This window comes from Balaenoptera acutorostrata, chromosome 3 (assembly GCF_949987535.1).
Source record: "Balaenoptera acutorostrata chromosome 3, mBalAcu1.1, whole genome shotgun sequence".
NCBI lineage: Eukaryota > Metazoa > Chordata > Mammalia > Artiodactyla > Balaenopteridae > Balaenoptera > Balaenoptera acutorostrata.
The window spans coordinates 76,686,051-76,703,020 of NC_080066.1; the positions used below are offsets into that span (position 1 = coordinate 76,686,051).

Below are 16,970 nucleotides of genomic sequence, written 5' to 3' on the forward strand. Positions count from 1 at the left end.
CCCTGCGAGCCCCTGGTCGGGTGGAGAGCAGACGTGCGGCACCCTCCACGTTTAACACTAGCGCTACGGCTATCTAGAAAGTAATCCCCATCTGTTCCAAGTTAACTTTACTTGAAACAAACGCGCATTTGTGGAACTTGTGCCGACGAGCAGGAGGGAAGCAGTCGGGGGAGAACGAGGGGTGGGAGTTTTTAGCAGCAACCTCCTGCCCCAGTAAAACAAAGCAACGGAAGAACCTCCCCTCATTCTCCTTTGTCTAGCTTAGCTTGTAGGAGAGCAACTTCTGATTTCCGTGTATCTGGAGAGTTTGTTATTTGGTTGACTACTTTTGCATCAGGAAAGGAAGTGTTCCCCCGTGGTTCTGTGGGGAGAATCGTCACTGACTTACTGGCGCTGATGCGACATTGAGTCAGGGACAGAGGGTACAGAAAAGGGCGTAGCCCCCCCCCCCCCCCCCCCGGGGCTGCTCCTTGTAGCTCTGTGAGATGGGTCCCAGCGCCTGGTGTTGTAGGCCTGGATTCCATCAAATCTCAGTTAAAAAGGTGTGGACATTAATTTCCTTATCTATGAAAGTGGTTTAAGAATGCACATTCTTACTTTCCCCACATAGGGTTATTATCGAAGATTCCAAAAAACATGTTCATTCAAAAATAAATTTGTAAAGCACACTGAAAACATTAAGTGCCCTACCAAAACCGAGTGTCATTTTTTTTGTGTTAAGATTTGCCGTTTTAAAGCTATTAAAGGTAAAAGAACAGTAACCTCATGGGGCACGCTGGGTCTTTACCAGGAACCCTAAGGTCCTGGAGTCCAGGGGTCGGGACCCCTGAGCTCATACTGACGGTACTGATGGGTTCTGTCCAAAAGTGTGCCCTACTGTGCCTGTCCGGAACTTGGTCATTTCGAATGCAGAATGCGCTGTAGCACTGAAACAATGTTATAGAAGGTGCTTAGGTTCTCAGGCTAACCCAGAAAACCCCTACCTTAACCTGCACTATATCAAAGTACTGATAGTACATGCCTAATTTGCGGGATGGGAGTGATGGTGGGTGGGGAGGGAGGGTGGGAGGAGGGTGAGGTATAATACATAAGAGTAAATCATTGAAGTATTTTACTGGAAGTTTTCTAAGTTTTAAGGTTGGCCCTGATTAAATTATTTTAATTGGGAAATTATGTCCTTATCACCCTCTCTACTTTTCTTTCTTCCTCCTGCCTCCTTGGAGAGCGCGCCCCCCCCCCCCGCCCCCGGCCCCGACATATTACAAAAGCCTGTCCTTGCTTCTGCAGTTCTGCTGCATTCCCCCCTCCCTCCCACTTCAGTGTTCTCATACCCAGCTAGAGACTAGCAGATTGAGTCAATATTCATTAATATTCAATGTTAGGAATGGCTGATGGTCCTGAAATCCTCAGCAACCCAGGGGAGATGTATTATTTAAAAGATAACAAGAACATTTTTAAACCTAAACATCTGTAATTTATAGAATTTGAGGCTGTGGAAGGAGCCACATAATATAATATTCAGGCATTGTGAAGGAAGATCTCATATGAGGCCCGGTTCAGTGTCCTTAGTGGTCAGTGGTGTTAAGACCATCCCATACAGCACTTCTGACTCCACCTGTTATCTCAAATCTTCAGTCAAGGCTTTCTCCAGAGGTATCGATTGCATCTGCAGTGCAAGGGTGTGACCATCAATGTAAATTTTTTAGTTGGAGGTTTATGTCTGGGGGACCGCCTAGATTTTGTGATTTCCTGCAGTGCTAAATGGCTTGCCTGTTGCAAATGCCCAGGAAATATTGCTGACTCACTGGCTTTGAGCAGGAGCTTGGTCTTGGACTGGGGTCACGATACTTAACATCCTCTTGTCTTTGAGCTATTAAAAATGCTGTATCGATTGACGTGCCGGCAATCGTGGCCACTGGTTTCCTGACTAATTTCTAATTTAAGTAGTTTTCCTGGCAAGGTAGATATCCTTCTTTAATTGTTATTGATTTTGAGGGTTGTAGGCTCTTGCACCATCGGGCCTAGAATCTGGCCTTTGTTCTTGGTCTTCCCTTGTGTGGGGCTGTAGGCCTGCTGAGGCATTTCTTACAAACTGAGCATGGGTGTGTCACAAATAGAAGTCCCAGGCTCTCTTGGGATGCCTTAAACATCTGTTCATTCCATAATATTTACTAAGCACCTACTATGTTCTACTCACAGTATAAGCACTGAGGATATAGCACTGAACAAAACAGACCAAAACAAAAACAAAAACAAAACTCTGCTCTTTAGGCTTTAAATCTAGTGGGGAAAAAAATAAAATAGACAAAATCGAGTGAATTGTATAGACAGTAATTGGATTTTGAGCTTTACGTTCTCCCAAATTAATATTTGTTTCCAAACTTGGTTGGGGCTCATTTCCCCTTTAATCCAGCTGTTCCACAGACCTGAGCTTCATAGTTTACTTGCTTTAGGGAAAGTGTTGTTTAAAGTTATCATTGACTTAACCTGCCTTCTGGATTTGACTGTGAGAATATAAACGGAAGGCTTCCCTGGTGGTGCAGTGGTTAAGGATCCGCCTGCCAATGCAGGGGACATGGGTTCGAGCCTTGGTCTGGGAAGATCCCACATGCCACGGAGCAACTAAGCCCGTGCACCACAACTACTGAGCCTGCACTCTAGAGCCCGTGAGCCACAATTACCGAGCCCGTGCGCCACAACTACTAAGCCTGTGCTCTAGAACCTGCGAGCCACAACTACTGAAGCCTGCCCACCTAGAGCCCGTGCTCCGCAACGAGAGAAGCCACCGCAATGAGAAGCCCGCGCACTGCGATGAAGAGTAGACCCCGCTCGCCGCAACTAGAGAAAGCCGAAAGCCCGCGCACGGGTAGCAACGAAGACCCAACACAGCCAAAAATAAAAAAAAAAAAAGAAAGAAAGAATAGAAATGGAATGTTCTTTTTTTTGCATGCATATGGGAATCCACCTCCCTCTTTTTCTCCCCGGTGCTACACCCTATTCTAGCTGTAGGCTACATCAGGAGGAAATTCCAGTCTTTTAAAAAAATTTTTTTCCGCTCTTTCACTGTCAGGTCTGTTTTTCCTCCTCCAGTTGCCAGAGGCGGTCCCCATCTCCTTTGTTGGGGAGCAGGTCAGCTGTAGGGGTCAGGAGATGCCCAGCCTTGTTCTTCGCAGTGGCTCCAGTGAGATTACCTCCAAGTCTCCCCTAGGGTACACCTGAAGCTGTGAAACCGTCTGAGCTCAGTCTTGTCAGAAGTCAGTAGCATCTAAGTGGTCTGAGTTACACTCCCAGGCTTGGGGTGGGAAGTTCTGACTCAAGGGAGTGGCCGTCACATGGAATCCTTGCCCTTTGTCTCTCTGCCACACCTAGTCCCCACCCTCCCAGCTCCGAGGAAATCAGAGTCCCAAGGCCACTTGCAAATCTTTCCTCCTTGCTGCCTCCTTCCCTGCCTTTCTTGCCACAAGGCGATGTAGGTTACTTTTCCACGTTGTCCCGTGGACAGAGCTAGGAGCCAAGGGGCCCTGACGGTATTAAAGGTGGAAGTTGAGCTGTGGGAGAAGGTGAAGAGCTGCATATCGTATGAGAAAGAGGCTGTCTCCTGAATTGCTCTACCAGGCTTTACAAAGATGTGAACAGAGGCTGGGAATTGAAGCCTCCAGCTCTGAATGTATGGAACTGGAACTGCATTTGAGATACTCAGTCCGAGGAAGAGAAAGGAAATTGAGGAAGGAGAATGTAGTGGAAAAGAAGGAAAAAAAGATATAATGTGGAAAGACCCAGTGTGTGTAAACCATCCAAAAATGTGAGTGAACGCCTACAGTGTGTTAGGCACTGTGCTCAGACCTATGGGGAAATGGGGATGAATAAGACGGAAACCCTGGGGGCAGATAGAATGGAAGACCGCCTTTGTACCCTCAGCTCTGATATTTCACAGATACACCAAGAGAGACAGGAGCGCAGAGCAGGGAGAGGTACAGGAGAAAGGTAACAGTATTTTTTGTGTCCTGAAGTCTCCTGAGGATGTCAGCTGACCCAGATAGAGCATTCCCAGTAGAGGGAACTTGGAAAACCCAGGCCTAGAGGTAGTGGGACAGTGCTGAATGTGTTTGGAGAATTATCAATCCAGTCTGACTTCGGTGCTCTGTGTGTGTGTGTGTGTGTGTGTGTGTACGTGTGTGTGTACGTGTTTGCATGTGCTTTATTTATGGAAAAGTAGGTAGAGTCCAGAGTGTGGAAGATCTTGAATGCTGTGTAGACTTTTTTCTGTAAGCAGCAGGGCCCCATTGGAAATATAATATTTGGGCCATAAAACACTGAAATTGAGTTGTAGATGTGAAGAGCTTGATTTCTCAACCGTGAGAGTACTTTGTGCCAAGTGACATCATTCTTCTGCACGTCTCTTTCTGCCCACTCCAACCCCACGTCGGGGGATTGAACTAGAGGCTCTGAGAGGTTGAGGCCACAGTGTGTCTGGAGTTAGTAAACAAATATTGATTCAGATCAGGCAGCAAAAGGGACAGGCCAGAGCAAGTGCAGCACCAGTGTCCATCCTGTTCAGTTTGATCAAGGCCCCTGGGCAGAATTCCAGGATTTCTGGGGAATGACTTGCCCCTGTGACTCAGGCATTAATCAAGACCATAAAAACCAAGGAGAAAACTGTGTGCTTTCAGGAAGGTTCTGTTAAATAAAAATGCTCTGGGAGGGAGGGGTGGAGAGTGAATAAAGTGGGAACTCTACCCCTACCCCCCACTCATGCATTTTTTTTTCCCCCTCTTGGTTTAAAATTCCAGTCAGGTCCTGTAGACCCAGGACTGCACAGTAAGGGCTTGGCGGGTAATCACAACCCTCCATCCCCACACCCGCCCCCATTTTTTTTGGTTTTAAAAAATCCTCCTTTGTATCATCCAGTCTCTGATTGATTCATCATGGTTGCTAGGGATGTGTTTTGCAGTAACACATCAACACTCCACATTTTAAAAGTGGGTGTGACCACGAAACTGCTGGGTTGTACTCAGATTCTGCTGGGCAGAGGAGCCCTGTTGCCATGTGTTTTTGTTTGTTTGTGAGAATTAATATTTGGGCTTTCTGGAGCTGGTTCTTCATTCATTTCAGTAGAACTTGTTGTTATTATTTGAAGCACTAACTTTTAGGTTTACTTTTTTTGTTTGTTTCAACCTTTTTGCAAACTTTCTTTTACTTTTTTGAGGGGGGCGGGGAGACGTTAAGGCTGTTTTACTTGTGCTATTTTTGTTGCAACTGTGTGTTGGAAGTGAAACAGTGAGGTGCAGTGTAATCTATTGGGTTTAAAAAAAAAAAAAAAGGACAAACTCTTAAGTTATCTTTAAGATAGTGCTTATGTTAGATGTAAGTTGCTTCTTTTCCAGCAGCTGCACGGATTTCTTTAATGTCTAGCTTTGTGCTATAAGAGCTTTTCCAGTCAGGCAATTAGTCTCATTTATTAATATTTTCAAGGCCAGAGGAAACTGTTCCGTTCCCTTCATTAGGGTGGAGTGTCTGTGTTCCCTTCCCAGTGGTGCATTATTTCAAGCCAGTTTGAAGTGGGTATGGCTCTCAGTGAGTCTCCTTGTACTTCTCTCGTTATTTTCTTAAACAAAAAACTTTCCCTGAGGAAGGCGATTTTAACAATCTTGTCTAGCCACCCAACCCTTCCCTGCGAATAAGAGGTACTGGTATGTGGAGGTACTCATCAACAGATTGAATTTGCTGATTTTTTTCTTTTTCTTTTTTGCAAGTTGAAACCAGTTGGAGATCTGGGTGAGGCTGTAGTGTTGGAAAGAGTGACTCCATTTTTGTGTTCTGTGGAGAAGTCTGCCAGAAACGGAGCGGTTGTTCTGCTTTTAATGCGCTTATGAATTTTTCAGTGTGCTGAGTGGTCACTGGGGGTGGAATTGTCTCCTATGGTATGGAGACTTAAAAACAACAGGTACACTAAAAAGGCAGAGCTATTGTTTCAGTAAGAAAATTCAGCCTCCAGAGCAAATACGGTGAATGGATACTGAGTACTGGCATCAAATCCCTTTCCATAGCCAAGCTTAAATTTGCACCATTCAGAAACTTACATCTCAGGCCCCCCACGTGCCACCACGTTAGACATGACTGGTTTTAAAGCTGGCCTCTTGTCTCCCCGCCTCCCCGGGACACTCTCCCACATCCCATCTCCTCAGGGTTTCCCTTGTTTCTCTGGCTGGAACCTTCCAGGGTGAGTGAGTGTCCTTCTCAGAAACTAGTCAGTACCTCACCTCTCAGACCCTTAGCCAATCTCACTCATGCTGCTTTTGTCTTTCTCTCTCTCCATGTCTTAATCTCTTGGAATGAAGAACCACTGTGGTGAAGTTGAAAGGGCAAGGGCCCAAGAGTCAGGGGACCTGGATCCTGGCCCTGACTCCCTTACTCATTAGCTGGGTGACCTGGGCTAGTCTTCCTGGGGCGAGAAGGGAAGAGAGCTGCAAGGTCCTGCAGGACTGGAGTCTGTGTGTCATAGTTTTGTGTGTGTCTCTCCCAGCCCTTAATGCGGGGCAGGCCCGGTGTGTGTGTGTTAGGGGCTTGCTGATTGATTACCTGGGTGTCACCAGTGTTTGTAACCTACAGTAGCCCTGCCAAGACTTCTCTTTCTGTTTCCAAGGATAGCAGCACTCTGACATCTTCTCATTAATCATATGCACTATATTAAGCTAATGTTTTAACAAACATGAGTGGCAAAGCTGACTCTTTCTTCTGGAGATTAATTAGTCGTCTGTAAGATGACTTTGCATTCCCAGGGGATTGGATGTAGTGAAGAGACCAGGATGTAGTGAAGAAACCAGCGGATTGGATGTAGTGAAAAAATGAGGGCCATGGTTTTTTTAAAAAATTATTATTTATTAAATAATATTTTAATATTTATTATTTATTTTTAATATTTAATATTTATATTTAATATTTATTTATTTTTAAAATATTTATTTATTTTGGCTGCACCGGGTCTTAGTTGCAGCACGCAGGATCTTTTAGCTGCGGCATGTATGCAGGATCTAATTCCCTGACCAGGGATCGAACCTGGGCCCCCTGCATTGGGGGTGCAGAGTCTTAACCACTGGACCACCAGGGAGGTCCTGAGGGCCGTGTTTTATTTCTAAGGTGAAAATGTGTTTGCCCTTAAGCTTGCATGGAGTAGGAAATATTTATATGGATACGGAAGACACTTGCATGGAGTAATCCCAAGCTTCATGGATATTGTTTTTTTTGTTATTGTGACATTCTTTTCCTGCAGAATGATTATCAATAATATAAATATAAATGTTCATTATACAGAATAGCAACTCGTTTCTGACCATTTATTTAGCACCTAGAGTGTGCAGAGGCCCTCTTAAATCTGTGGGGGAACTGGGACTCTATGGGGCAGATGAGAGACCCCGTTTCGTTGAATTGTACTATGTATTTGCCATCTGAATATGTGGCGCATGCGTGGCAGGAACTCAGGACAGTTTTGCTCAGTGGTGAGTAAGTCTAGTGGCATCAGAAAGTGTTTCTGGCATTGAAAGGTGGGAGAGGCAGTGCCGGGGAATGGGGACTGCAGCCACCCCATTGGAGCAGGTGCCAGAGGTGTGGTGACTTGAGGAATGGGCAGCATCTGTAACCAGAAGAAGGGACAAGGGTAAGGAGATGGGGCAGGAGACATGAATCAAGGTGCTGTGGATGAAAGCAGTTACGGTGTGTTTGGGGAGAAGCAAGGAACAGTTTGGTTGAGGCCCACTTCTGCTGGGGAGTACATAGAGGGCTGGACAGAGCTGGAGTAAGAGAACATCACGGAAGGATGGATTTTGAACTATTGTGGCAAGATAAAATAGAGGAATTTAGCTGGTAGCGGCACGTAGGACTGATGAGGTGAAGGAGCAGTACAACTGTCGACCGCTAAACAGAAAGGAAGACGTGTGGGGCTTTTTAAAATCCCCATTTTCGGGCTTCCCTGGTGGTGCAGTGGTTAAGAATCCGCCTGCCAATGCAGGGGACACGGGTTCGAGCCCTGGTCCGGGAAGATCCCACATGCCGCAGAGCAACTAAGCCCGTGCGCCACAACTACTGAGCCTGCGCTCTAGAGCCCTCAAGCCACAACTACTGAAGCCCGCGTTCCTAGAGCCTGTGCGCCATAACAAGAGAAGCCACCACAATGAGAAGCCCGCGCACCGCAACGAAGAGTAGCCGCTGTTCGCGGCAACAAAAACCCAATGTAGCCAAAAATAAATAAATAAATTTATATTAAAAAAAAAAAAAGAACTCAAAAAAAAAAAAATCCCCATTTTCTGTCTCTGTGTTGTGCCTGTGGGAGAAGGGTTACGTGAATCCAATGGTCTTTGGTTTGTACCGTACTGAGGGGTCCGTGTGGGACATGGTTAGGCAGCTGTCTCCCAAGCCAGTGCTCAGAGCTGGAGAGGCAACTTGAAAGAACTACCTGGCAGAAACTTACCCGCCTCTGCGGTTGCGATTTCCTAAACCTCAGAACCCATGTGAAGTAACTGATCTAATAAAAATAAGTAGAATTTAATCCACCCAGAAACAAGTCTGACTTATTGGTCTTCTTTTTTGTTTTGGCATTTTTCTTTCTTAGCTCTTTACAGTGCGGACTAGAATTCTGCAAGGCAGATGACAACCGTTTACCCCTCACTGCAAACCTAGCCCAGTTCTGACTGAGCCCCAGGAGCGGGAGTCCAGGCCAGGGCTTAGGTGGTCCATGTCCTGGGAAGTTCATGTCCTCTTTGGTGATTCTCAACAGCATAACTGATGAGACGCTATAGAATGTTTCTTGGCCCAAGTTGAAGTTGGAGATTATTCTTCGATTTTACATTCTTCTTATACTAATTCTTCCAAATCTGGTGTGTACTTTACACTTACAGCACATCTCAGTATGGTCTGGACACTTTTCAGTGCTTGATAGCCCCATGTGGCTGGTGGCTAGTGTGTTGGACAGTCTAGCTACAGAGCAAGACTCTTAAAGAAAATAGACTTTATTTTTTTAGGGCAGTTTTAGGTTCACAGAATAATTGAGTACAAAGTCAGAGTTCCCATATATTCCCAGCTCCCCCCCTATATACACACACAACCTCTCCAACTATCAAAATCCCCCACCGAGAAGTACATTTGTTATAATTGCTGAACCTACATTGACACATCTTTATCACTCAAAACACATAGTTTACGTTAGGGTTCATTCTTGGTGTTGTAAATTCTATGGATTTTGGCAAACGTATAATAACATGTATCCACCATTACTGTATCACAGCCCTAAAAATCTTCTGTGCCCTGCCAATTCGTCCCTCCCCCCTTCCCCTCTAAACCGTAGCAACCACTGATCCTTTTACTGTCTCCATGGTTGTGCCTTTTCTAGAATGGCATATAATTGGAATCGTACAGTATGTAGCCTTTTCAAACTGCTTTTTTCACTTAGTAGTATACATTTAAGTTTCCTTCATGTCTGTTCGTGGCTTGATAGCTCATTTCTTTTTAGTGCTGAATAATATTACATTGTCTGGATGTACCACAGTTTATTTATAGAGGATGACTTTACAAATTAGGATCATATCCCAGTGCTGTGATGCATTGCATGGGTTGGGGGTGTGTGTGATAGTGTCTGAGAGTTGTGGAAATGGAGGAGTTGGAATAGCTGTGATTTTCTTTTTTGCCGTGCTTAAAAAGTTTCTAGAAGCATCAAGAAGAGAGAAGAAGTCATGTAGGAGAGAGCTCATTGTGAAAATCTTGCAGAAATACTTCCATAACCACAAATAAAGGCGAATCTTTTTCTCTTAATTCCTCTAACTCACCCCACACAGAGCCTGGAATCTGCCTAGTCCAAAGCCTTCTGATAAATTAACAAATGTCTATGTCCAAATATTCCTTCAAAGCCAGTTGTATGAAAACATGTAGACTAAGCAAACTGTTGGAAGAAAAAAGAAAGCTGAATTGCATGGGCACAATTTCCTTGATCAAAGAATATTAAGCAAAAACAGACCAAAACAGGAGTTGCTGCAATTCAGACGTCGTTCCCACTGTTTTGAGGATGCAGCTCTGCTCTATTTTCTTTATTTTGGGGAGGCTGCTGCTGAATGACCTGTCTTGTCTCAGTTGAGGTAAATTTCCTGCCAGTTGAGCACTTTTTATTGGCAGAGGTTGGTGTATCAATTCTGAAAACTGTGATTGCAAAGCTGGAAAGCCAGTTCATTACGTTGTCGTATCACTGTCCAATTAAGTGTATTAACTGAAAGAGGACTTCATTTCAGCCATTTTGAATCTTAAATACAAGGATCAGTCTTTTATGGGATGAGTTAATGTCAAAATCTGTCCGTTGTCTTTCTCATCAACAGTTTAATATCTTCTAAGCATTGGTGAGCTAAGAGAATAATTATGGATAGTAATAAAGGGCTCCATTTAGGAATTAGCCAGCATGAAAATGCTACTGATTTCAGTTCATATGCATAGTTTTCAGACTATGGATATATATTATATATGATATATTAAATTATTGGTGAAAAATACAGCAGTAATGGCTGGTTTGACAAGATTATCACTTTTTAGGAGAACCGGAAGATTCAGTCTTATCCTGTTTGGACGAGTTGCACTGGTCTTGGGAAGAAACGTTTTGTTTTTGTATTTACAAGTCAATCTCCCCAGGTTCTCTTTAAACTGAGCAAGAACAAGACTAGCTAGTTCTGTAGTCAATCCCAAACCTAAGACGAACCATCTCTCAGCTTTAATTTTCCCAATCACAAGATAGGAATTGCATCTATTTGCAAAAATTACTCTAATATTGTCAGATGAAATGGTCCAAGAAGTAGAGATGAGTATAATGAATCACTGCGCTTCGGGGGAAAGGAAAGCCTCTTCATAATAAAGACTTTTTGTTGTACTTTTTTTTTTTTTTCCAGCTTCTTTCAAAATGTCTACCGTTCATGAAATTCTCTGCAAGCTCAGCTTGGAGGGTGATGTAAGTATATCATTTTCACTTTGTGTAATTTTTGCAAATTGGACATCTCTCTGGGTAACTGTGCCTCTTTCTTTCCTTGTACATCTAAGGAAAATGGGGACAAAATTCAGACAGTCATTCCTGGAATCCCCTTGGTTCCCTGTCTTCCCCAGTACTTTAGCTGTTCCTAGTAGTTCAATTTGAAAGAAATGTTATGGCTCCAGAAACTGTTTTGGCATCACATTAAAATTGGACAGACACTAGTGACACTGAGATGCTTAGAATTTTATCCTGCTATATACTTAACATGCCAGTGGTAGTAATTATTGTGATGGTACAGGACTTTTTTTTTTTTAATTAGAGTATAGTTGCTTTACACTGCTGTGTCAGTCAGTTTCTGATGTACAGCAAAGTGAGTCAGCCATACGGATACATATATCTCCTCTTTTTTGGATTTCCTTTCTATTTAGGTCACAACAGAGCACTGAGTAGAGTTCCGTGTGCTCTACAGTAGGTTCTCATTGATACAGGATTTTTAATGTCATGCCCTCGGATTTTATTAATGGTTGGCATAAGCTACAGCCATATTGAAAATGATCCTGCATGTTTTGGACTTCTTATAGTGTCCAGAAAGTTATTCCAGACAAGGACTTTTTAAAATTTAGTACCTGGGAAAGCTTTTCTCCAAAATAGCTAGAATTTTTTTTTTCTTAAGCTAAATAATAGAAGTATTATAATTCATCTTGTTGCCTTTTTTGCTTTGGCTATCAGGTAGCTCAGACTTATACTTAATTGTCGTTCACAGGAACTTGGAAATTCTGATACATTTGCTTTTTTGTTTTACAGTCAAAATTTTTAAAAGCTATATGCAAAATTATAAGTCATTGCAAATGCTTTTAGAATAAAGTAGAGTATAAATTATGAATATGTAAAATATCTAATAATACCATACATCTTTCAGGTTATCTTGGCAGAACGGGTTTTTACAGAAACTCAGCAGTGACACTGGTTTGTAGGCATATCTTACAGATATTTCAAAATATGCTTTCACTGAAATTAAAATACAAAGAAGCACTCAAGTGGGTTGACGGCAGCTTGGGTCATGTGGTACAGAACCCTCTGTCTCTGGTGCTTGCCAATAAAACGTTCAGATGGGTGATGTTGGTGCGAGCACAGGTTGTATGGAGTATAAAGCCTACCTCGTTTTCATCTTTCTTCTTGGACCTTGTGCACACTGTTGTTGGCAACCATACAAGCAGCATGTTGAGGTCCAGACAAGTCCAAGAGCTAAATAAATTTTTTCTTGATGGATCAGATCATTAGATCATTTTTAGTATCGGGTTTCATCAGAGGGCTTTTCATGTGGCCTTTGAAGTTGCTCTAGTATGATGTGCTTCTCTGTGGAGAGATGGGACTGCAATAGAAAATGTCATGTATTCCCCAATACTTTGAGGGAAGAGAAACATCACTTTGGCCTCCATAACTTGATTTTCAGATAAATGAATTTTACAGGTAATAAGTTCAATTATCCATTTAATTTTATTTCCAGAGTTACTATAAAATTATGCAAAACTTTTCCCTACTCACTGTTGTTTTTGGGATGAGATGACATAGCACCTGATATATGAAGCCATATTTGATATGGCTCGATGGCCAGACTGCCTGCCTTTGTAAATAACTGATGGGATTGTTAATAAATAGGAAAATGTGTTCCCTTAGATTTCTGTCCTCATTTTGTAGCCACCATACCATATATAGTAAGTATTTCAGAATAACACTTTGTGTCATTACCTTTTGCTGAACGTGTGCTCTATTCCCATTGAGTTAATCTTACTGGAAAGTTGAAGTAGTGAAATTATACGGAAAACACCTTGATAATCCCCTGTGTTTCAGTTATATGTATTAACTGGATTTACTATTTGGCCAAGATGGTCACAAGTACATTTTGAAACATTTTGTCCAGCCCTGAACTTAGATTTGTGGCTTGTGCTAGGAGACATTTGGGAGGATGGCATCTTAGTTGTTTACCTGCACAGCCTCACTGCTAATAAATGCTGGGGTGCCTTGTAACGTGATGCATGTGGGTGGAAAGGTAAGTCAGGGCAACTCAGTCTCCGACTATTCCCAGAAACTGAGCCTAGACAGAGTCATGATGTGATGGGAGGTGTGCAGTGTGGGGAGGCTGGGATGGGGAGCCTTGACGTTGAAGACGGTGCAGTGGTGGATGGGTCCACTGGCCATCAGCCAACCTAAAGAACATTGTCAGTCCTGTTTTGTCTGTCCTTTGCTTTGGGACTGGATAGCAGGGAGGAGGAAAGCTGTAAGAGCATTTCAAAGGAGAGAAGTTAACACTTTGGAGAGGAGAACTGATGTAGAATCATGCTGTTGTCCTTACCTCAGTCTGGGGTGGGTCGGGCGGGGGAAGGTCCATCAGATCTGGAAGAGTGATGGGCTTTGAAAAGCACTAGAAAGGAAGAACCCGTGGTTTAAAAGGCAGTGAGAAAAAAAAATACTAGGGAGAGTAGTAGGCAGAGGGGATCGTGTTAAAGACAGCAGAGTGGAGGGTAGAGAGAGTAGAGAAAGCAGGCGGAACCTGGCCAATATGAAGAGGATGTGGGCCATGTGGCCTGACCACCTTGGTTCCACGGCGGTGGCCAAAGGGGGAGGATACAGGAAGAAGATGCTTCCCTCACTTATCTCATAGTCTGAGACAGGCAGGCAGGCATTCTACATTTGCTTTTTAAAGAATTGTGAGCTCAACGATACAGGCTCAGTGGAAATTCATGTGCCTGTAGCAAAACCTTGGCTAAACACACTCGTCATTCAGGCATTTCCACATTTCCAGCTTGTTTCAAATTTTGGCCAGCCCAGTTTCGTGCTCTTCAAAGCCTTCCGCAAAGAAACGGGTGGTTTCAGGTGCCCAGCTTTGCGTTTTCCGCCTCTGAGCTTGCGTGAAAAGTAAGATGAAATGTAGAAATAGATTTATCGTATTCTAAACTAGTTGAGCCTTTGAAGAAGAATTCTCAATTCGAAATAAGGAAGTTTCGTATCCTATGTGTGAGTTACCTAGCCTAAGAATGATGTGAATTATTAAAAGAAACAATAGGAAAAAAAATATTTTAGGAATTGACATTTCAACAAGAGGATTTTAAGTATGTGTGATTGAAGCGTGTTTGTCTTTTGACCTCAGCACTCCACACCTCCAAGCGCATACGGGTCAGTCAAAGCGCACACCAACTTTGATGCCGAGCGGGATGCTCTGAACATAGAAACAGCCATCAAGACGAAAGGTAGGCCATACATTTGTCCCCCTCGTCGAACACTGACCAGAGGGTTTCTAGTCTCTTTCTTGAACCTTCATACATTGGTCATTTGAAATTGTCATCGAGCTTTAATGGAGCGATCGAAACCTACCCTACCCCACCCCACCCCATCCTTCTCTCCTTCGTTCCCCCTCTTTCTCCCTCCCTCCCTCCCTCCTCTCTTTGGAGAGAAGAAGATTTAAAACATGAGAAACTAAATAACCGAATAGCATAGTGACATGGAAATAGGCTTTAGCTGAGGGCCAGGAAGGTCTGATCCCCTGGGTGTGTGCTTTGGGCTGAGTTCTTCACTTGGAGGCCTCATTGCCCCTTCTATAAGGAAGAATTTGGTCATGGTGTTCCCTAAGGGCCTCTTTTTGGTCCTAAATCCCCTTGAATTTTATTACATTTCTTGGAAAAATGCTGGGAACATTTTACTGCTTTGCTCTCAGATTGATCTAATGAGCGAAAAATTCAGACTTCTTTTTTTTTTTAGCTCTACAAGTTACGCCCCTCCTTAGTCCTGGAGCTTGTATTTGAAGAGCTGTCGGGATGATTGTATTTCCTAGAGTTCCAGGATGAGTAAGAGAGGACAAGGAGGCATAAAAGCCTCTGTTCCGAAATAAAGCAGATAAAGCATTTAATTGGGTAAGAGTTGAGCAAGGGCTTGCTCAGGTCATCGTGCTGTTTTCTGTATCCACAAAAGCCAGTGTTCAGACTTCTTTGGCTTATGTTAACGAAGCATGTATCTTTGGGGTTGCCGCATCCCCGGATCCTTGGAAACACTGTGATTATTGCGGTGATGCTTGTGATTCACCACACTCTTCCCCTTTTGGACAAAGTGCTTCTTATCATATGAGGCTAGTCTGAGACACATATGTGAGCCAGCAGCCAGAGTGGCTGCTGGTTCATCCCTTGCTGACGAGTTGTGGGACATTAGGACAATGGAGTGTTTTTACTTATTGACACATGCATACAATTCACATACAGGTCACTGACAGACTGGTGACCTCAGTCAGGGTGACCTGGGGCCCTAAAATTGGCGTGACCATGTGTCCCCGTTCTGCCTGCATATTTACTGATTGTGCCCCTTTTTCGCCCTCAGAATAGTCTTATTTTGCAGGATAGATTGCATAGTCACTTTTCCTAGAACCCTTGGAGAAACTGGTGACTGTGTTTCCGGGGATAGGAAGGAGTGTAGAAAGATCCTTTACGTCCTGTGGTTCTAATAGGACATAGGTTTGCATCACTGGCCTCAAAGCAGCCTTAGTTTCCATGGGAACATTGTGGGCACCTCCCACTACAGTGGCCTGGACAACTAACTACCTTCAAAAAGCCATCTTTTTTGGTGCTTTTAAATGACCATACTTGTCAAAGGCCAGGCTGGGAAGTCAGGAAGTCACTAATCAGAAAATGAAACTAAAATCTGCAGGGCTTACCTCCCTGCAGTCAGTTCTACTTGGTGGAGCCTAGTGGATGAGAGCATATGTGTTTGTGGGTTCAAATCTTAGCTCTACCACTAATTTACTAGCTGTGTGACTCTGGGAAAACATTTAACTTTCTTAAGCCTCAGCTTGCTTGCTGTAAAAGGGGGGGCTAATAAAAGTTCCCACCTCACAGGGTTGTTGTGAAGTAGGAAGCACTTAGCATGGTGCCTGGCATATAGATAATACTCAAAATATGTCACCTTAACACACACACACACACACGCACACGCACACGCAATCCGCTCTCCTAAAAACTCACCTTCTCACTATTTGGATGTGCCTGCGTTCCTGGGGTTTCCCAACTAGCCATTGTAGAGAAGTTTAACAGTGAACTCATCTGACAAAGAAGGCGCCTTCTACAAGCGTGAGACAAAGGCTGCTTTCATCCCTGCATGAGAAAGCTTTTAGCACACTGGAATGTAAAGATTGCGCAAATGAACTCTGGTAACAGCTGAAACTCCCAGGGTAATAAAAATACCTTCAGGCGCTTTCTGAGTTAGTAGGAAAATACTGTGGTTTCTAAGCAGAAACATCTGGAGGGCTGAGATCTGGATTCCTGCATCCCAGTTTGGTCAAATGCAGATGACATCACCATTATCAGGGTTGCAGCTGCTTCTTGAGGGCTGGCGTGGCACCAAGCACTTCAGGAACATTCTTCCTAGATGAACTTCAGATTAATCCTCTCATGTAGGGTGCTGTCACCCCCAATTTATGGGGGACACAATTTAGGATTAACATGCTCCAGGTCTCTTGGCTGTGGTTCAGATAGGGGTTTTAACACGACTCTTTTCCAGCCCCAGGGCTGTGCTCTCAAGCACCCCAATGTTATGCTACCCACCTGCCAGGGTTGGACTTTTTACTCAGCCATGAGTTGTTTTCAGGCATGAGAACGTTTTCTAGCTGTGATTCTGTGGATATCAGATACATGTTATATTTGTGGGTCTAGCTTTTGGTCTCCTGTCTTCTTCTCTCCCAAGCTTAATGCCCAGTGGGTCCCACTTAGGACTGCTTTTTATTATTTGTTTTTGGTGCCTAGTGATTTTAAAGAGTAACTGAATTTTCTTGAGTTAAGTCTGTTGGTCCTTTAAAATCGTTTCTAGATTGTTGGTATATTTAGAACCTTAAATCCTTCTAGGAAACTTGAGAGGAAAGAATGTGATAGATATACAGAGCTCAGAGTTGTAACAAAGATGTTATTATCAGCATTGGTTTTTTTTTTTTTAACAT

General features: G+C 43.6%; 1 protein-coding gene and 1 non-coding gene across 2 annotated transcripts in view; one reads left to right on the forward strand and one right to left on the reverse strand.

The window, feature by feature from the left end:
- The window catches only part of ANXA2 (annexin A2), a 44,568-nt gene that overhangs the window by 426 nt on the left and 27,172 nt on the right, over nt 1-16,970 (forward strand). The window contains exons 2-3 of the mRNA XM_057543365.1: nt 10,917-10,975; nt 14,145-14,244. Of these exons, the coding sequence (XP_057399348.1) occupies nt 10,928-10,975; nt 14,145-14,244 (148 nt within the window). The 5' untranslated portion in view covers nt 10,917-10,927. The remainder of the gene's footprint in view (nt 1-10,916; nt 10,976-14,144; nt 14,245-16,970) is intronic.
- TRNAE-CUC (transfer RNA glutamic acid (anticodon CUC)) lies at nt 7,036-7,108 on the reverse strand. The gene has a single exon. It is a non-coding gene; the product is annotated as a tRNA-Gly (tRNA).